The 21,527-nt window shown below is 45.1% G+C and overlaps 2 protein-coding genes across 2 annotated transcripts; one reads left to right on the forward strand and one right to left on the reverse strand.

Annotated features, from left to right (window-relative positions):
- Nucleotides 1-4,078: 4,078 nt before the first annotated feature.
- Nucleotides 4,079-8,906, forward strand: CDKN3 (cyclin dependent kinase inhibitor 3; the record flags this gene model as incomplete). Its single annotated transcript, XM_083863955.1, has 7 exons — nt 4,079-4,290; nt 4,674-4,729; nt 5,360-5,404; nt 6,159-6,381; nt 7,465-7,496; nt 8,020-8,123; nt 8,820-8,906. The coding sequence occupies 7 exons, from the start codon at nt 4,079-4,081 to the stop codon at nt 8,904-8,906; spliced, it is 759 nt and encodes a 252-aa protein (XP_083720081.1).
- Nucleotides 8,907-11,612: 2,706 nt separating this feature from the next.
- On the reverse strand, nt 11,613-18,805 carry CNIH1 (cornichon family member 1). The gene is made up of 5 exons (XM_083863175.1): nt 18,669-18,805; nt 17,429-17,497; nt 13,888-14,000; nt 13,307-13,450; nt 11,613-12,528 (listed from the first exon to the last, which is right to left on the reverse strand). The coding sequence occupies exons 1-5, from the start codon at nt 18,747-18,749 to the stop codon at nt 12,501-12,503; spliced, it is 435 nt and encodes a 144-aa protein (XP_083719301.1). The 5' UTR covers nt 18,750-18,805; the 3' UTR covers nt 11,613-12,500.
- Between the last annotated feature and the right edge of the window lie 2,722 nt (nt 18,806-21,527).

A 21,527-nucleotide genomic window follows, 5' to 3' on the forward strand; every position in this document is an offset into this window, starting at 1 on the left:
AAGCATTAGAGTTTATTTTATAGCTACAAAAAGCTTCATTTTGATTTAAAATAAACAGGGGTTTACTGAACACTGCAAGTCAAAGTATCCTGATACATCATCAGTCTCAATACCAGCAGGGCTGAGTCCTGCATAGAAATGTAGAAATGCATCTCCACTAAGAATTACCTGTGACCAATATAAACTGGTCAAATAAAAATACTTCATTTACCTACAGCACTGGTTTTCATCACCAGCTTTAGGGCCAACACAGTTCTGGTTTTAATCCAACAGACAAGGAGGATTTATAGGGCTGGATGGAGCTTCCATCCCTCTTTCTGTCTTACAACTCCACCTCCACGGTGCTCTCCTGGCAAAACAATCCATCATAAATCCAGCGCCTGCAACTGGCACCGATGTATTTGGGTTGTGATGGAATGCAAGAGAAACCCACATGCACACAAAGAATAAAAAGTTTCCTCAAATAGTCTGAGTAGGAGGGCAATTGTTTGTTATTCTGAAAGAACAAACCTTGCAAAGAACCTGTCTTCAGCAAGTGTTTTGGCTCAGAGCAATCACCATTCACAAGGTTTTCTATCAGTGGTTTTTTGGTGCAGTTTTGAGAATCCCAAACATAACAAGTGTGGCTGAAGAACTAACAATGAGGAAAATCCATACAAACTCCCAAAATGCTTTCCACTCTAGAAGTTTGTTTTCTGTCTCAAGTTACAACTGTTTCTCCAAACATTACACTATTTTATTTCACATAACACGAACTTTCCATTCATATCCTCATTGCTGAGTGGTGATAACATAGGGATTCCATTTTCTACAAACATACAATTGAAAGGGAAGGAGAGGAAAAAAAGAGAAGATGCTTGAAAATCTTGAAACTCTGTTCCACCTGTTATTTTTTACCCTCCATAAACAACAATTTGGAAAAATAAAACAATTCCTGGTGAGATGTGGTGATATGACTGGTGGAAGGCTCCCAAAGAGACCTGGGACAAAACATTAATTAATTAGGTTTACTAAAATTCCAGAAACTGAGATATAAAATGAGAAGTGACACGTCTTTGGCATCACAGATTACTGTCTGGAGTTATCAGTTATCAATGTTCTTCAAATTATTTTGATGATTTGGACATTTCAGACCTGATCTTATCTCCTTGCAAGGAAAGATCACATCTATAGAGCTTGTTTATTGGAGGTTTATCTTTCCCTAGGAGGATGTACCTCCAATCTCCTCCACTCCTCGTTTCACACCACTCCCCTGGCTGTCTCTGCCACACATTCACGTCCACTCCAAGCTTTTACCTGATGTGAATCCATTATTTATTTCATCCATGAAACCTGAGTGCTGAATGGCAGACAGAAGATGCCACTGTCCCCAGGGATGAGGGACAATACACTGTCCCCATGACCCAGGGACAGCAAAACCAGGTTAGGCTCAGTATTTGTCTGGCAGTTGGAATTTCAACATTTTACTGGTATGAAAAGTTATGAACTTGGGATATAAAGCTCTTCACTTTGGTTGGTGCAGGCAGACACAAGAGCCAGGTGTACCCAGAGGAACATCTGACAGCAGCTCCTGGCCCAGCCAATTATCTAAAAACCCAATTAAAATTTTAAAATTATGATTAAATCACACCTTTCACCAATTACATCTTCCAAATTCAATATTTTGAGCTATGTCTGAGACTATTTTGATCCACTTCACACATGCCTCCAGTCTGTGAACTGACAAAGAGTTCCAGAATGTAAAGCCTTGATGTTGAGGCTCTCCTTTTTATAAGTCAAAAGGACACTTTCTGGCAGAAAACTAATCTTTGCTACAAAAAACACAACAAACAAGCTTTAGCACATCCCAATTTGATGTGCTGGGCAACACCTCAATTTAACAAATAAACAGACTACCCTGATCAGTAATCAGCCAATAAAAACAATATTTGCCATTTAATTCTGGAAGATGCCAAGGGTCATAAGGAAACTCACAGGACTTCCCCATGTCTGGATTTGGGGTGCTTTTTCCCAACCTTTTTCCTATATCTAGCTGAAATTTCACACTTACTATCCCTATTTATTTCTGCCACGGCCATTATCACCATTTTAGATCCTGTGCAATACCATTATGATTTCCACTACATGAAGGCACCCAAATTACTGAGAATTCTTTTGATCTTTTCAAAGAAAAGTGCATTACCATTGTTGCTCTTTTTATATTTATTTATCAGCCCCACGCTGCTGCTTCCATAAATCTGCAATCCCCAGAGTTCAAGTCTGCAATAACTTCCTCCTGAATAGGCAAGAATCAATCACAAGGGAGGAAAAAATACAGCAAATTTCACACTTCGATCAGAGTACAAGTGTTGTACATAATATCTAATGGGACCACAGCTAAAAACAAAAGCAAACAACACACCTGCTCCTTTGTGCCTTTCCTGAGTTATTAAAATCATGTTTGCAGCTACAGGGACTGCCTGTCCTCACATTGCCTCAATCCTTGGGATGAATTTCTTCCCATAGTTCATCACAGTCTGCAACATCTGGATTGTTTTAATTCCCCATTATGCTCAGTAATGTAATTTTTGTACCTCTGCTATCGTATTCTGAGTTTTAATAAATTCCTTTTCTCCTTGATCCTCTCATCATCTGTTTCTTCATTCCCTGAACCCACCCTAAATCCTGCCATTTCAAGCAATTTGCTCCTACAATCCTTCTCAGGCAGGTTTCTATAAAACTTCCAGCTGTGGAACCAAAGTTCCTAATGTAGGACTAAAATTTTAAAATCTCCACACCTGGAGACCTTGCACTGGTCCTGCTGGGAATTCCCCCAAGCTCAAACCACTTGTGCCCAGCCATTCCTTTGACTTGGAACATCTTTGGAAATCTCCACGGCATTATCCTATAAATGATGCCAAAATTCACTGTTTGTGCCTGGATCCTTCACAGCTTGGCTTTATGTGTGTCTAAACACAAGCTGTAGAAATGCCTTAATACAATTTTAAAAAACAAAATCCCACACTGTTAATTTATGTGTTTCCTCTGCTTGAATAATGGCCAGAGTTAGTCACAGAATAAACCAGAAATTCTGCAAAAAGAGATCTATTGGAATGCCCTAAGCACAGCCCTTAAAGAGAGGGAGCCAAAAGTATTTTTTCCTCACTGGAACGACCCTTCATGCTCGTTATGTTCACATAAAAACTCCACACAAGAGCCTTAAAAAACTAGTTTTACACCACGATTGAAAGCAGCACCATGACAAGAATATTTGACTTCAAGTTCATGGCTTAAAAACAGCAGAAATGGCTCATTTTGCACTGTTAGAAAGTCCTGTGGTCTCTGCACACAGAATTGACCACCCAACACCTCCATAATGCACCTGCTCATGACCATCCCTGCTCTTGCATATTCTGTGAGGGAAGGCTCACATCCATCTCCATGTTTTATCATGGAACCACGGAATCTTTTGGGTTGAAAGGGAATTTAAAGCCCATCTAGTTCCACCCTCTGCCATCGGAAGGCACCTTCTATTAGAGCAAGTTCCTCCAAGCTCTGTCGAAGCCGATCTTAGAGCTTTGCCAGGGATGGGGCAGCCACTGATTCTCTGGGCAACCTGTGCCAGGGCCTCAGCACCCTCACAAGGAAGAGTTTTCTTGCCAATAGCCCATCTAACCCTGCCGTGTATCTTTGTGAATTCATTCCTCCTTGCCCTATCACTTCTAAGAACCACCGGGAATACGATAGTTATGAACACACCCCCACGAGAGATTTAAAATTAAATTAGAGGAGGGGGATTCCCCCCGCGCCCCCGCCCGGAGCCCTCACGGAGCCCGGAGCCCTCACGAAGCCCGGAGCCCTCACGAAGCCCCGCCCCCAGAGCTCGAGACCGCCCCTTCCCGCCTCCCCGCCTCACCCAATCAGCGCAGAGATCGCCACAGCTGTTTGCATATTAAAACCTCCCCCTGTCGCTACTCACCAATCAGAGTGCTCCTCTCATAAAGCCGGGGGGAAGACGCCCAGTGAGCCGCAGCTTTCTATTGGGCGATGGGCCGGTGGGCGGGGCCAATTTGAACGGGCGGTGGCGGGGAGTGGCGCCATGGTGAAACCGCTGAGGGACCGGGATCGGGATCGGGACCGGGACCGGGACCGGGATCGGGATCGGGACCGGGGTCCTGATACCGCCGAGGCTCCCGGCCCCACGGTGAGCCCCCCGCTCTCCCCGCAGCCCGCTGCGGCTCCAGCCGACGGCTTCGCCTCCTCAGACGATGAGGCCGCCGAGGAGGAGGCGAGCCCGCTGCACATCTCCTGGTGAGGCGACACGCGCGGGAGCCTTTCCCTGAGGAAACGGTGTTAAATCCCTATCCTGAGAAACAAGAGGGTTTTCTCTTGGCAAGGGAAACCCGAGCCGGGCTCTGGTGACTTTCCAGGCTGGGGGTGGTGCTGGGGAACTGTCAGTGATCTTTAAGGTTCCTTCCAACCCAAACCTTTTGTCACCCTCAAAGTAACATTTTTTCCTCATATTCACTTCCCATATTTCATTTTGTGCCTGTTTCTCCTCATCCCCCCACCAGACACTGGTGAAAGGGTCTGGCCCCACCCTCTTGACACCCCCTCAAAAGATATTTATATATTTAAATAATTGGAATCTTCCCTTCTGATTTTTATTTCTTTTACTTTTTATTTTCTGATAGGTTGTCTTTGTCTCCTCTCTACTCTTCAGAGTTCCTGGGATTATGTTCCCTTCCAGGTAAGAGGCATTCACTGAAATTTGCAGGTGTATTTGAAAGCTGAAGAGGGGTAACACCTTCTACCCCAAAATTCTGTGTTGTGGCTGACTCCTTTTGTAATCTACCCCTGGAATACATGTTTTGGAAACACCAAAACTAATCTAGAGAACAATCTTAATGCAAGATCACATTTATTAAAGTCATAAAATAAACATATAAACTTTGGTTGTATTTTTAACTACCAAAACTGCAGCCATGGTGAATCTATACTGAACTCTCAAGTGATCTTTTTTCAGCCCTTTTATTTGTTGGATGATTTTTTTGTGTGTGTGTTTTGTTGGGGGGATTTTATGCTGTATCCTGACTTAAAATATCCAAAACTTTTCATCTGGGAAACACAAAGCACCTTAAAACCTTGGGCAGATTTCTTTCTTTAATCCTATTACATTACAGTATTAAGCAGATAATGGTGTTTAAACTGTCTTCAGAGCCAGGGATCTACTTGCAAAAACAAGATCTGTGTTTTATTCAGGGCGTTTATTTGTTGCTTGTTTTGTTTTTGGGGGGAGGCTGCCTGGGCTCTGTTCTGCTGCTGCAGGAGCCACCCCATAAATGTCACTCACCTGGAGTGATAACTGTTGTTCATTCAGGTTGCAGGTTTAAGGATGTCAGAAGAAATCTTCAGAAAGATATAGGTGAGTCTTCTTTGTGTCCAGGGCAATCCCAGGAATATTCCATGACTATGGAATAAATAGGATATGTCCAGGCAGGAGCTGTACAGCACCCATGAGGCACCTTCAGAGTAGCTGGGATCAAGAAGAATTACAATTCTTTCTCCCAGAGAAAAGTGAAAATTGGGATAGAAAAGATGGAATTATGTAAAGATCTGTGCTGACTATTCACTGTAAGCACTAAAGAGCAGAGACTAAGAGCAAATACTCACAGTGTTTGGGTGAGCCAAGCTTAGGAAGGAAATCTTGGGTGTGAAGGTGGGGAGGCCCTGGCACAGATTGCCCAGAGAAGCTGTGGCTGCCCCTGGATCCCTGGAAGTGTCCAAGGCCAGGCTGGACAGGGCTTGGAGCAGCCTGGGATAGGGGAAGATGGACAAGATGGGCTTTAAGGTCCCTTCCAACCCAAACCATCCTGGGATTCTGTGATTTTAACTGGAGATGGGACAGAAATATACTTAAGTGGATAACTGGCTGTCCTGAGTGCTGATGTGCTCTCCAGTGAGGCTTCTCTCAGGATTCCCTCTGCACTGAGAAAATTCCTCTCCTGGATTACCTGAAGGGAAATGTGGGAGATAAAGAGTGCTCAAACCAAAATTGCTCACTCCTGTTGTCTTAGCCCCAAAGATTAAACAAGAGACTCAGGACCAAGGTGCTTATCTGTTTATCCTTAATCTTAATAGTCTTTTGTTTATTTGCAAGTGTCTTAATCTGTTGGCAGGAGAACTGAAGAGCTGTGGGATCCAGGATATCTTTGTGCTCTGTACCAGAGGAGAGCTCTCCAAATACCGAGTCCCAAACCTGATCGACTCCTACCAGCAGCACGGGATGTGTGTGCACCACCACCCCATTCCCGATGGGAATGCTCCCGACATTGCCACCTGCTGCAAGATCCTGGAAGAGCTCAGAACCTGCCTGGAAAATAAGCGGAAAACAATGATACAGTAGGTTCTGGCTGCCTCCTCATCACCACACATTCCTGTAAACGATGCTCATATATCTGGAGATGTATGAGCAGGGGAAACAGAATGATATGAAAAGGCAGTTGTATTCTTTAGGGTTAGTTCATGCTGTGAAGTCTAGTTGTTCCTCCTCCTGCAGCTATTGGAAGAGAATTCTTCCTTTCAGAAGATCAGAATGTCCCATTTCAAGATGAGAATGTCCCATTTCCCCTTGCTCTGTCCAGCAAGAGTTTTAAAGTGTGTTTTGAGTAGCACCACAGGGCTCCTTGCTCCCAGCCTACCTGGATGTCAGGTGTACAGGATCAGTTGGGAGCTAAAACACTTCTTTGTCAGAGTTTGTGACTGTCCCATCCGTGGAAGTGTTCCAGGCCAGGCTGGATGGAGCTTGGAACAACCTGATCCAGTGGAAGGTGTCCCTGCCCATGGCAGGGGATGGAATGAAGTGACTTTAAGGTCCCTTCCAACCCAAACCACTCTATGATTCTATAAACACACCCCTGGACTACTTATCAGGGACTCAGTGGATTCCAGCAGTGCAAAATTCACTCCTAATTTCCATGAATGTGTTTAAAGGAATTTATTTAGTTGAGCTCAGAAGAAAGGGGGAAGAGCTTTCTAAATTCCATGTTCCCTGAATAATCCCACTGACAGCTTCCTGTCCAGACATCCACTGAGTCCTTGGTGTTCCTGCTGCTCTCCTCACACTTGTCCTCAAACCCTTCATCTGGAGTATGATTTCAAGAAATTTGAGGTTGTCCATCCTCATGCTGTTTCCTGTCCTCCTGTGCCTTTGGGACTATTACCAGGAATGAAGGGAAACTTTAAAATTGAAGTTTCCATGGAAAGACACAGAAGCTCTGGAGAATAAACAGGATTGATACCTGTAGATATAGAAATAGAATACAGAAAATATGGATAAATTCTTGTTCTGACTTTCTTGTAGCACTGCTCCTCTTGATTATATTAAGGCAAGAACTGTGTCCATGTATTTATGTGTTGGGGGGATCTCTGGGGGTGCTGCAGTTTGCTACAGCTCATTACAGCCAGATGTTTTCTCTCCTCCAGCTGTTACGGCGGCCTCGGACGCTCATGTCTCGGTAAGAGTTTGTCTCCATGCCTGACCAACCCATCCCACAAACCCATGGAGCCAAATCCTGCTGGAAGCTTCACTGTGGATGCAATCCAAACTGCCACTACCAGGAGCAGCCTGGTTAAGAGAAAGGACATGAACCAATTCTTCTGCAACTGTCTCCATTGCAGTGTTGTCCCTTAAAGCTTTGGGGAGCGTTAGTTACTGTGTGTTCCCAGAAGGAAGGGGTGGTGATATGGCCAGAAGACACAAAGGGGAATTAACTGGGTGTACTGGCACTCATTCCTGAAAAGCCTAGGAATTGCATCCCAGAAGCTGCTGGGAAAATAGTGGGAAGGTTTTCACCTATTTCCAAAGCCCACAGGCTTAGGCAGGAGCAGCAGACAGAGGGGCCAGTGCCCAGAAATAAGATTCTGCAATAGATCCAAGAGCTCTGGGACCCAGATAGTTTTGCCAGGGTGGTTTTCATGGGACAAATCAGTGGCTGTGTGCAGTCAGCAGCATTCAGGTGTAAATACTTTCCCTTACAGTGGCTGCCTGTCTCCTGCTCCAGCTTTCGGACACCCTGGCACCTCAGCAGGTGATAGAGAGCCTCAGGAACCTGAGAGGATCAGGGGCCATACAGACCATCAAGGTAATGGGGCTGCAGCAGGTAAAACAGGGGTCCAAACAGCAGCCAGAGCTCAGCCAGTCCCCTCCTTCACCTCCCAGAGAGATGCCTCTGTCTTTCCAGAGCTGCTCTCTGGGGTTTGAGCTGTTCCTGCTTTCAAGAAACAGCTTCTCCTAGGAAACTGGTGACTGGACAAGAGGAGAAGTTGTGCCAGAAAAGGTTTAAGTTGGATAATAGGGAAAATTTCTACACTGAAAGGGTTGTCCAGCACTGGCACAGCTGCCCATGGCCGTGGTGGAATCCCCATTCCTGGAGGGATTGAAAAGCCTTGTGGATGCACTTGGGGATGTGGGGTGGTTGTGGCCTTAGAGTGCTGGGGGAATCGTTGGACTCAAAGACCTTAGAGAGATTTTCCAACCTATATGATTTCATGATTCAAAATAAAACAGCTTTGAATTCAGTCAACTCCCACCTCTGAGGACCATGTTTTGCATTACCTTGGGGTGATGCATCACCTGTGGCCATTATGGGGAACCACAGGAATCCATGGAATCTGTGTCTGACAGTGGAAAATCCCAGAGGATGCGGAGTAAGCACAGGAAGAACAAACAGACCAGGGGGTGCAGTTTTCATCCAGGGGTATCAAACAGCTTTTTAAGACAGGTGGTGCCTCTTGTTAAAGCAGAGAGCACTGAGTGCAGCCCTGTTGTGCCTTTCCAGCAGTACAATTTCCTCCATGACTTCCGGGAGAACTTGGCTGCGCACCTGGCGACGGAGGACACGGCGCTGAGATCGGCATCGCGGTAGCTGATCCTGCCACGGGCACCTTTGTGTGCAAAACTCCTGGACACAACAACTCTCTGCTGACCTTTCCTCAGTGCTACTGCCTGTGTGTCACAGCTGCTGCCTTCCAAATCCATGTGTGAAGTATTGGGATGGGGAAGGAAATCCCAGAGAACGTGTAGAACTTCCTCTCTTTGGTGACTTTAATACTCACTGCCTGAAAAATACATGTACAAGTGTGTTTGTGTCCATTGCTGTTCTGCTGGGATAATGGAGCTGGATAGAAATTGCATCTCTGGAGCTGTTTAAAAACACCCTCACACCCTCAGCTCTGCTGCAAAGCAAAGTCAAGTCAAGCTGGAGCACTCACCCCTTAGGAGCTTGTAACAACTCATTTGGAAATGTCACAGTTGTGCACAATGTGTTGAGGGGTATTTGGGAAGGAGTCTCCTCGTTCCAAAAGCAGGAGGTGTTGTACCAAAAAGCTGTGACAAACCCAGCAGGGGGTTGTAGGTGACTGTGGCAGGTTTACAGTGCTGCAGCTGCGTGGGTGAGCTGGCACAGCCCTGCTGCCGCCACTGAGAGTAAACAGTCAGCTGTGGGCTGGGAGCATCTCACAACAGGAACAGTCCTCTAACATCCTCAGCCCTCCTGTTTCACTATTTCCATTCATAAAAGCAAGATGAAACAGCTCCTGGCTTTTGATAAAGTTCAGGATTTTGATAAAGTTCAGGACATTCTCAAGTCAAAAGTTGGGACAAGACTCCAGACAGCACCAGGGGGCTGGAGTTGAACAAGTCCCTGCTTTGTGAACTTCAGAATTTATCTTTTAACATTTGAACTTCGAGCACAAAGGTGATTTCTGCAGATTAATTAGTGTTTACTGCCATTCCCTTCCCACTCTTATGGCAAACAACAGGAACTTTAGCAGTTTCCACAACACAGAATCATTTACAGCAAATACCCTGCCCCAAATGTGCTTCAGTACTTAATCCTTGCAACTAATGGTTTTCAGATATTAAATATTTATCACATTACTTAGCAGGAAGCTTGCTGAGGGCAAGAGAAATGTTTTCTTTATTTTCTCCATAATCTTTTTTCCTCCTGGAACTCCCAAAAACAATGATCAGATCCACATTTGGAATGCCAAAGGCTTGGTATTTCAGCAAGGCATCACACAAGGGCCACTCCTTGTAGCCAGTCTTGTTTCCATAATGGATTAATAAATATACAAACATAAGAAAGGTTTAATGAGCTTTGCTTCCACAGGCTGAAGTCATCTCTTACATCTCTGGAAGAGCCAAGCAGCAGAAAAATAAAAATGATCCAACAGGAACAATATTCATGAGTTTCCAAAAAAAGCCTTTCAAAAATTGTGCTGTGAAAAGCTAAAAATTATGGTTGCACAAGGAAAAAAGTAATAATGGAATGCTGAAGGCTTGAGCAGTAGAGGCATGGGAAATGCTCAATAAATCCAAGGAAATGTGAGAAAAACAATTTTATGTACACAGCAATAAGCTGTCAGGACTATTATTACTTAGGAAAGAAAAATTTGGAGTTACCACAGCCTGAATTCTCTTAACCCCAGTATATAAAATAAACCCTAGAAACTATCACTCCCCATCCCCTGGGAACCCAAACTTTGTGTGATAATAGCATAGAAAAGGGGAAAGTTGTGGAGGAAAAAGGACAGTCCCAAACCATGTGGAAGGACTTCCAAGCAGAGATCACACTTAGCCCCTCTGACAGATGACATGAGTCAAGTCTGTTCATTCATACTCAGCACAAATAAAATGGAAAGGGAGACATTTTCACCATGTCGTAAAAAATAAGAGTGTCGGGTCACTAGGTGAAGTCTGGCAGAACTAAATGCCTCTTTTTCACACACAGCAATTCCACAGCAGAACTCACTGTCAGGATTGCCCAGAGAAGCTGTGGCTGCCCCTGGATCCCTGGAAGTGTCCAAGGCCAGACTGGACGGGGCATGGAGAAATCTGGGACAGGGGAAGGTGTCCCTGCCCATGGCAGGGGGTGGAATGAGATGGGTTTTAATTTAATGTCCAATCCAACACGAACTGCTCTGGTATTCTGTGATCTTTCAGACCAGGCTACAAAAGTGCTCAAAAAACAACTGAACTGATGGCAGAAAAGCCATCCAGAGCTTTTTAAAATGCCAAAGCCCATCTGTAACACACAAATTTCCAAACTTCTCACTCTTCAGGCAGATACTCAACACCTGCCCTGTTTCAGATTCCTTTCCCCAGCCATTGCCACTGCCCCACACACCCGTGTTGGAATATCTCAATTTCTGGTGGAACCCAGTGCAGCCATTCATACTTTTATTGCCCCTAACACCCAAGAGACCCAAAGTGAACAAACACACAATTTATGCAAAAAAAAAAAAGTTTTACTAGAACGGGGAAACTCTGCGTTGTTCTCCAGCACAGGTAAATGAAAAAGATCTCTAATTATTACTTGTAAATTAGGCAGCTGTTCACAGTCACAATTTACAATGTAATATTTATCTGAAACATCTCCCCCTGCCCATCTACTATTTAACTTTAGGAAAAAAAAGCAGGAAATCTGAGCTTCCCTTTTCCAGAGGTAAAGATTCCATGTTCTATTTTTAAAGGGAATGCAATTATCCACTGTAAAACAACTGATGAACACAATGAGGATCTGTTGAATTTAAAAACAAAACAAAAGGCACCACATAAAAAGAAGTGTTGCTGAATTTGAGATTTGTTTTTTATTATCATTTATTGCACTAAGGAACAGCGGGGCAGTTTCACAATCTCACTTTCTGCTTTGAAAAAGTCTGTAGTATTTACTACTCTTAAACCCAAGAGTGTTTTCATCATTGGACTTGATAAATGTTGGAGGTTTGTCCATTTTAATCAGACAGCACAGACATTAAAAAAAACAACCAAAAACCATTTAAATTCATTCCTTGATGGACAATTCAGCTTCTCCGACCACAGTGACACAGGCTGGAGATTAAAGCAGGGTTCATGTTTGGAGAAGATACAGAAGGCTCTGGACCATGCACATACAGGGGGAAGATTATCCAGATAATAATAATAAAAAAAACCAAACCAAAATAGAACTATTTTTGCGTTTGTGTCCATGAATTAATATCCTAAGACCAAAGTCACCTATGGGCAATACACAGAACATTCCAGTCGTTCCCAAGCACTTGGAGCCAGGGCTGATTTAGAGAAAAGAGTGGGATACACAAGTCCAAGTGAGCCACTACAAAGCCCATCCTACAGCAAATCCCTAGAGTACTAAGGCTAGTAGTAACCAACACCTACTCAAAGGTTATGGCTGTTCCTTATGGAGTGCAAAGTCAAAACTTTTCAAACCCCAGTCATCTTTATATTAATTTACACATAATTCATTAATTTCAGCATCCCAGTAAAATATAAGAAAACAGTCTTTCCACAAGTATAAAATGTGGAAATATTTTTAAAAATAGGGGAGGCATTGTTTTCTAACTCAATTGTGAACATCAGGTTCCGGATTTAATCTTGGTCAGAGGTTCTTGTTGTAAAGAATCCATGTTTTTTTGTGGCTTTTGCATGCACTTAACTGGAACAAAGCTTGCTGAATGTCTTCTTAAGAGCTCACCAGAACATAAATCATGCTGCAAAAGAAAAGAAAAAATATTAAGATGCATAATTTTGATTAGCGTTACACATTTAATTACAACAGTGTATATTATAAGGAACAGGCCCATGTGAGATACATGGATTGTGACTGAAGATTTAACACAACTCTTCTACTTTTGACTTCAATAAAATCACATTTACATCAAAAACTTTCCTCTGAAAACAATGTTTCAGCTTCTTAATTAAAATACTCTGGGACTTACTGTATTATGCTAAACAGAAGAAAAGTTTGGACCTTTTTAGTCTATAGTCATGGAACAGAGATTAAAAATAGTAATTCTGACCAAATTAGGATCTGTGTTTTAAAGCAGAATCCAGTAGTGAATGTGGATTCTTTTACAGGAAAGTTGGCGCTGGAGATGATCATACAGATTCCCAGCATGTTATGTATGAGTTGGAAGGACCTTATAGATCATCTCATTCCAACCCCTGCAATGGGCTGGGAGACCTTTGGCTAGGCCAGGTTGCTCCAAGTCCCCTCCAACTTGGCCTGGAACATTTCTAGGGATAGGGCAGTCACAGCTTCTCTGGGCACCCTGTGCCATGGCCTCCCCACTCTCACAAGGAAGAATTCCTTTCCAATATCCCATCTAACTCTGGCAGTGGGAAGCCATTCCCTGTGTCCTATCACTGCACACCCTTGTCCAAAGTCCCTGTCCAGCCCTCACAGGCTCCTTCCCAGCACAGGAAGGAACATGAACAGCATTTCTCTCTGCACTGAGCCAAAACTTCAGACCGAAGGGGAAAACTTACCCATATAGGTAGTAAAAAAAAGATAGAAGGTAAAACGCTAGTTTGCACCATCCTTCTTTCTGGCAATAGGCTAAAATATCTGCATTCATGATGGTGGTTGGATCGTAGAGCCCCGGGCCGCTCATCACGGGTCTGCTCATGTACCTGCAACGAGGCACAGGCAGGTGTGGGGGACAGCAAAGGGAAACGTGGGTCCTGCCCCCACCCACCAGGGAATGCAACTGAGACAAGGAGTAACAACATCCTTTACAGAGAAGAAACTCAATTCCCATGTCTCACAGAATGGGAGAGGAGAATGGAATTGCCATTCCCACTGGCATTCCACACTGGGAATTGTCTCAGCGCACCTCTGAGATGTCAGTGACTTTAACACACACAACTCAATTCTGGCACAGCACAAGAGAATAAAAAATTAAAACACCTGAGAAAGCCAGGTGATGGTTCTTATTGTATACAGCCATGACCTGAACTTTCCCAGAAAGCATCTGGGTTTTCCCCAAGACACAGACCACTGGACAGGAAGACAGCAACAGGAGAATGAGTAACAAATTCACTGAGCACAACAGACTTGCCAAAATTACCTCCAAATATGATAAGCCAACAAGGGCATATTGAGACCCAGTGTGAGCCACTCTGCTGCACAGAGAAACATGACACAGAAGAATGCATGGATGAGGTACTCTGGAAGTACAAGCTGGAAAAGAAAAAGGTGAGTTAGAAGTTTCGATTACACAGAGCAAAACGTGGCATTTCAGCTACTTTGGAGGCACACAATTGCTTAAAAATGTTATTTAAAACCAACACTAACAAGACTGTGGAAGGTGAAAGCAGCAACCAGCACTATGTGCCTTGCTGTTTTCACATGATTTTCATAAACCAAGGAGGAAAATTTATAAGATTTAATGGTCAGATCAGTATTTTTTTATTGCTTCTATTAAATCAACAGATTCCACGCTTAATGTGTGACACTCAGAAGAGGCCACTGAGATATTTCTGCTCATGCAACAGAGAAATATCAGCAGCAAACATGCTCTGCAGAATGGTTTATAGGCAAAAAGACGTTTGCGTTTTCCTGTTTTACAGCTTTTTTTTTAAGCCTTCACAGATCCAGAACTTTTCAAAGTCGAAATTATTCCCGTGGGGTGGCACACACGGGTCTGCACGGAGCAGCTGCTCTGCACAGACACTCTGGGGGGAATCGGGCACTTCTCCCTCACAGGTTCCCACTGTGCATGCTCCACAGCATCATGCTTCCAGCAGAAGCCCACAGAGCTCAGTACCAGGTACTATGGAATCACAGGAAGCATGGAATGCTGCGTAGATTAGTGTTGTTAATAAGAACAACATGGAGAGGGTACAGAGAGGAAACAACATGCAAAGAGCTGCGAAATCTCACGCCCAACACAGGAGTTAAGTTTTAGACAAGTCACCCCAAAGTGTTGCTATTTGCTGCTTTATTACCAGGTTCAGAAGGAATCACACAAATCAGATTGGTTTGGGTTGGGAGGGACCTTAAAGACCATCCAGTTCCACTATCCCAGGTTGTTCCAAACCCTGTCCAACCTGGCTTTGGACACTTCCAGGATCCAGGGGCTTCTCTGGGCACCCTGTGCCAGAGCCTCACCACTCCCATGACAAAGAATTCCTTCCCAATCTCCCATCCATCCCTGCCCTCTGGCAGTGGGAAGCCATTCCCTGTGTCTTGTCCCTCCATCCCTTGTCCCCAGTCCCTCTCCAGCTCTCCTGGAGCCCCTTCAGGCCCTGCCAGGGGCTCTGAGCTCTCCCTGGAGCCCTCCCTTCTCCAGGGGAACATTCCCAGCTCTCCCAGCCTGGCTCCAGAGCAGAAGCAGCAGATCTGTAAAGCTTCTGCCTTCTCAACTCAGCCCAGTAAAACTTCTCCTCATGGAAAACATCCCATTTTTACCCAAAGGTTTAAATTGTCTCTGTGTGTGTGCATGTACACACACAACACACTCTGTCCTCTTTTTATGATACAGGATTAACATTGCATGAGATGATTACACCAAGTTTCAGTGGTTTTAAACCTTTTTCTTCTTTTTTTTTAAACCCAAAAATACCTTCCAAGAAATCTAAAAGCTACCAGCAAACAGGCTCACCACCTACTTTGCTACAACATTCTAATTCTCTAAGTGGAGAATATCAAACAAAGCAAACTCGCATCAACACCACCAAAATTCAGCTGTTGTACACAAAATGTTTCAAGTCAATATTTCCATCCAGATCCCTCTTTGCATACTTACCATTTACATATGCCAATTATTTACAGCAGAGCAACAACCACCCTGTCCAACACACGATGCATTTGGCACCTGCTCAGACAGATTTCAGCAGGGCTGAAAAATCTGTATTTATTTACCTACACATCTCAAAATATGTTTTTCTTGTTTATTAAACCCTACTCCCACACACCAGAATACCTGCCTCTTTCCAATCTCCCCCACCTTGATCCTCCCTGCTTGTCCTAAAGAAAAATGAATTACATCAGAGCCTACCATATTTATCACACAAGTGAGGGAGGATGGATCTGGTTGCTGAGAAAAGACACGACTATAACAGGAGCAGGGAAGAGAAGGAGTCAGCACTGCACTAAGGAGTTACTATTTTAGGCTAATCTTCCCACTGAGGTGCCTCAATTCCTACCAGGATCTTTGGTTCTTTGTACAGGAGAACAAGACACTCGTGTGTTTGTCCAGCATCATGAACTAGATCCCCTCAAGAGCCCCAACTTCACTTTTGGGGACTGATCTGCCTCCTCAGGAACAGCAAATATGAAGTTATTTAGTTATTTCAGACTTTCAGTTTGCAAAGCTGCCATGTAAAAAGGACACTCCATGCACATGGGGCAGCAGAAGGTTAATATTTGGTCAAACATGCACATTTTTACACTACAAAGGTTGCAGTAAGGTCATAATGCATCGATGTAATGAGAGTTGGCCTCTCCCACACTGCAGCAGAGATGACTGGAACAGACCAAGCAAGGGAAACTGTTAGATGCACAGCTCTCCTAGCAGCAAACCTCCTCTCCTCCTCCCCTCCTCACACTGAAATATTCACTTCAATTTGTGTGCTGTGCTCTTTTCCCCCCCACAATTACAGTAAATTTATTTTTTGTTGCATATTTTCCTTAAAACACACTAAAGCTACAGCTCAGGCCACGCTGCTGTGCTGCCCCTGCATCCTCCCTCAGCCTGGGCACAAACACACACAAGGAAAAAGCCATAAGAAATGCACAAAATGCTGCAGGATCAACCTCTGTGTTCTTTAACAAGCCTCCCTGATGCTGCTGGCCTGTAAGAGATGCAGGCAAATAGTTTGTCTCAAATTCTTTTCCTAAGCCAAGGAGTGTCAGAGCTGCATCCAAGAGAGGACACTGGGACACACCCCTGATCCTGGAACACAGAAGTGAGGAGAGCAACTATCACCTTCCACTCACCTCAATCCTCAAAAAAAAGATCAGAGCTGACTTGGTCAGTGCTTAAAAAAACCCCAGGTATTCTCCTCTAATCTGAATTCAGTAAATCTGGCTTGAAGACCACAATTTATTTACGCCTGAAGTCATTTTCTGGCACCTAAAAAGGCATGTAACAGTTTTCCCCACGTTGCTGGGTAAGCAAGCAGAATTGGTTTGGCACAAAATATGGAAACCCATGAGGTTGTTATAAACCCCACCGAACAAGTAACAAGCAGATGAACAGGCAGACTAAACAAAACAGCTAAATAGTATTACAAATGTTCCTAACAAAATGAAAGGGAAGTTCAAAAACATGAAACTGAAAAGCAGTACACACCTTTAATGCAATTTTGACTCTTTTAATCTTTTTGACCTTTTCAACTGTCTTTGTGCCGAAAATGTGGAAAGCAGATTGAAAGAATGTTAGTATGACAGCTGACAAGATCACCATCAGATTAATAACAGTCAGAATATTCAACTTGAAAGTAAAGAATTAGACAAAGAATCTCCCTAGAACTTCTACCAACAGCGAGGGCTTCTCAACCCAGATGCAATTCTATTGCCCAGGCTGATTGCATCAAGATAACACCAAAAATAAGCACTTTACACGTATTTATTTAGCAAAACAAAACGTTCACTGTGCTACTTACAGGATTGAGTGTATTGCACTGGTCTATGGGGTTCTTGTAATCAGTCTTCAGTTCATCAAATGCTATAATCTAGATGGAAAAAAATGAGAGAGTTTTGATTCACCAGAATGAATTGTGTATTTTATCCATTACAAGTAGCATTTTGGCAGAGATCTGCTACCTTTGCTGTCAGTAAAATTTCACCTGAGCTCTGCCTACATCAACTCACAGGTAACACATATGTGGAACAGGTTTTACAAATACAAAAGCAGTAGTTTCATCAGATATTCAACAGCCTCTGACTACTCTCCAACTTTTTATCTTCCCATCTGCAATGAATTTCCTATATCAGTTTTCCATCCTGCTTGCTGTGCAGACCCCAAACCTCACCCAGGACTCTCTTGGTGGCCAGCAGGAACCTGGCATGACATTCCTTAACTCAGAAAAAGCAAGAGCAAGCTTAAAAACCAACAGATATTATTCCTCATTGTCCAGGTAAATGCTGACCCCACACACATCCCAGAATCTCAGGACTGTTAGGACTGGAAAGGACCTCTGGATGCCATCCAGTCCAACTTCCCTGTCAAAGGAGGATCACATAGAGCAGGTTATGCCTCCAAAAACTGCATCGATTTTAAAAAAAAAAGTACACCGGTCTTTTTCTTGACATAAAAATAACGACAAAGATGCAGCATGAAGTACAAAAGGCACTTGCACACAATAAATGTCCTGCCAAGCATCACATCCTCCCTCAGAGCATCTCATCTCATCCCAGACAGGGTCCTGTTGGCTCTTCTCCCAGTGCCACGCTCGAGGAGCAAATCACACAATCATGGGATGGTTTCGGTTGGAAAGGATCTGAAAAATTATCCAATTCCAACCCCTTGCCATGGGCAGGGACACCTTCCCCTATCCCACGTTGCTCCAAGCCCTGTCCAGCCTGGCCCTGGACACTCCCAGGGAGATCCAGGGGCAGCCGCAGCTTCTCTGGGCACCTGTGCCAGCGCTTCACCACCCTCACAAACAATTCCTTCCTAACACCCCACCTAACCCTGCCTTCTACCAGCGGGAAGACACTGCCCCTTGTCCAACCACTCCACGCCCGTACAAAACCCATTTTATCCGCAGAGGCCGATTCCCGCTCCCAGGGCGGTTCCGGATGCGGTTCCCCCGCTCCTTCGGCGGCGTTTCGGGGACGCCCTGAGGGCTCTGCAGGACCGTTCCCGGGGCAGTCCCCACACTCGGCGGTGCCGGTACTCACATGCCAGATGGCGAAGAAGATGAGGGCGGCCGTGAGCAGCAGCGCCAACATGTAGCAGAAGGCGGCGAACGTGAAGGCCATGGCGGCGGGGCCGCGCGGGGGCTGCCGGGCGCCTCAGCTCCCCCCGCGCAGCCGCCATGGCCGCGCCCGCAGCGCCCCCTGCCGGCCCCGCCCGCCGCCGCCATTTCGTGAGGGCGGGGGGGAGTGTGAGGGGCATGGAACATGGAACAACAACCAACCACAAATAAATAAAAAAAAAAAAAAAAAAAAAAAAAAAAAAAAAAAAAAAAAAAAAAAAGAAGAAACCCGGCTTTTTCACCTTAAAGTTTGGGAGGAGGGCGCGGGGTGAGGCGGGGTTGGCGTAGAATCGTGGGATCACCCAGTCACGGGGTGGTTGGGCTTGGGAAAGACATCCGAGATCATCGAGTCCAAGCTGTGACTGTCACCGCCTTGTCAATAGACCGGAGCGGTGACTGTCATTTCCAGTCATTCCTTGAACACCTCGAGGGATGGGGACTCAGAATCCCTGGGCAGCCTTTTCCCAATAACTGACCACCTTTTCCATGGACAGTTTTTCCATAGTATCCAATCCAAACCTCCCCTGAGGCATTCTGTGCCCATTATCTCCTTGTCCTGTCCCTGGGAGCAGAGCCCGACCCCCCCGGCTGTCCCCTCCTGTCAGGGATTGTGCAGAGCCACAAGGTCCCCCCTGAGCCTCCTTTTCTCCAGGCTCAGCCCCTTTCCAGCTCCCTCCTGGTGCTCCAGACCTTTCCCCAGCTCCATTCCCTGCCCTGAACACACTCCAGCCCCTCAATGCCCTTCCTGAATTGAGAAGCCCAGCACAGACACTTGGTGGCCTCCCCAGTGCCCAGCACGGAGGGACAATCACTGCCCTGGTCCTGCTGCCACTATTGCTGACACAGGGCAAGGGTCACTGGGGCAAACCTGGGCTCATGTCCAGCCGCTGTCAAGCAGCACCTCCAGGTCCTTTCCTACTTTCCAGACCCTCTGTCCCAGCCTGGAACGCCCCATGGGGTGACCCAAGTGCAGGACCTGACACTTGGTCTTACTCAACCTCAGACTGTTGGTCTCAGCCCATCAATCCAGCCTGTCCAGGTGCTCCTGCAGGGCCTTCCTCGCCTCCAGCACATCCGTATTCCCACACAACTTGGCATTGTCCACAAATTTGCTAATACTAGACTTAATCCCCTCAGCCAGATCATCAATAAAGAAATTAAACATGACTGGGCCCAACACTGATCCCTGGGGACACCACCAGTGTGCAGCAGCATTCTCCACCACTCTTTGGGCCAGTTCTTAACCCAGCCTAGGGTAAACCTGTCCAAGCCATTTCTGCCAGCTATTCCAGGAGTTTGTGTTGAAAGGGAACTTAAAAACCATTGATTTTCAAGCCAGTGCCATGGGCAGGTAGACCTTCCACTAGATCAGTCCAACCTGGCTTTGAACACTTAAAGGGATGGGGCAGCCATAGCTTTTCTGTGCAACTCATGTCAGGGCCTCACCACCCTCAAAAAGAAGAATTTCTTCCTAATACCTCATCTAAATCTTCCTTCTTTTAGTTTACATCCGTTCCCCCATGTCCTATCCCTACCCAATCATGTAAGATTCCCTGCTCAGCACAAGCTACATCTGGAGAAAAGGGAGATGGCAAATTTAGGAAGAAATGCTGGAGTAGGCTGTGCTGTGTGAGCCCTGGGGAAGGGAAGGCTGGTCATACAATCCCAAATCAATACAACTTGGAGCCTGCCCAAAGGAAACAGCAAGATGAGAAAACAGTTGGAGGAGAAGATCACCCCACTCTCCTTTCTAAAGGTCATGTAAAAGTTGTTTCAGTTTAAGCAGTGACACCTTGCAGTAAAGGCAAGCTGGGGTGACATTGCTGCAATCATTTCCTCCAGAGCAGAGTGAGGGATGATTTCCATAAAACCAACAGCTGCCAAACCAAATAATATTTTCCAGTGTTATCTCCTGGGAAAGCTTTATACACAATTAATGGAGTGTCACAATGAGAGATGAGCAGAAACTTTATTTCCTTCACCAAAATACCGGAAAAACTGTAGCAAATGAGCTGTCTTTAGGATATCAGCTGTTGCAAAGATAAAGTTGATGTTCCAGTATAAAATCACTCATCTCATCCACAGAGTACTCCAAATGAAACAGCTGTGGTGTCATTACAACCCATGAAACTTCTATGTGAAACCCAGAAAACAGATTTCAAAATAAACTTCAGTGAAGATGAGCCCTGAACAACCTGTTCTAGTGGAAGGTGTCCCTGCCCAGGGCAGGGGGCTGGAATGAGTTGGAATTTGAGGACTGTTCCAACCCAAACCAGTCTATGATTCTGTGACTCTGAGATTAATAAGAAAGTAAGACAAGTGTGGGTGTGGTACTGCAGGAGAGTGTGGGGTGGGTACTGCAGTCCAGGCAGCTGCTCTGAACCATTCCCAACTCTGTCCCAGGAGCTTTCCCATTGTCTTGCAAGTAGGATAGACAAGAAGACCACCAGGCAGCGAGAATATCAGTAAGGGCTGAGGCTGTTGTGGTTTCCTTCCAGCTCAGGGTGACAGGATGGGTTAGGAAGAGAGGCCCTGGCAGTGCATCACAGCCACTTTCCAACCATTCCTCATCCCTCACTCCTCAGGAGAACAGAAACAACAATTTCTGCAATAACATAGCTTTCTTCGTATCACTTGATGCTTCTTTAGCCTTATTTATTATCAAATTGTTTACTTCTTATTTGGAGTAGCCTTGAGCTGCACAGGCACGCTTATTCCCACAGACATTGGACTGAACTGTGCGGGAAAACCTGATGTCCAGCACTCAAACTCCCTGGGTCAG

The sequence above is a fragment of the Zosterops lateralis genome, assembly GCF_965231275.1.
Source record: "Zosterops lateralis genome assembly, chromosome: 6".
In the NCBI taxonomy this organism is placed as follows: Eukaryota; Metazoa; Chordata; class Aves; order Passeriformes; family Zosteropidae; genus Zosterops; species Zosterops lateralis.

Bases quoted from the DNA above. Each gene is read 5' to 3' on its own strand.
- CNIH1 (XM_083863175.1), bottom strand. From the start codon at position 18,749: ATGGCCTTCACGTTCGCCGCCTTCTGCTACATGTTGGCGCTGCTGCTC. The intron at 17,498-18,668 runs GTGAGTACCGGC...TTTTCCATCTAG, and splicing joins TCTTCTTCGCCATCTGGCAT to ATTATAGCATTTGATGAACT. The intron at 14,001-17,428 runs GTAAGTAGCACA...TTTCTTTTCCAG, and splicing joins AGTGCAATACACTCAATCCT to CTTGTACTTCCAGAGTACCT.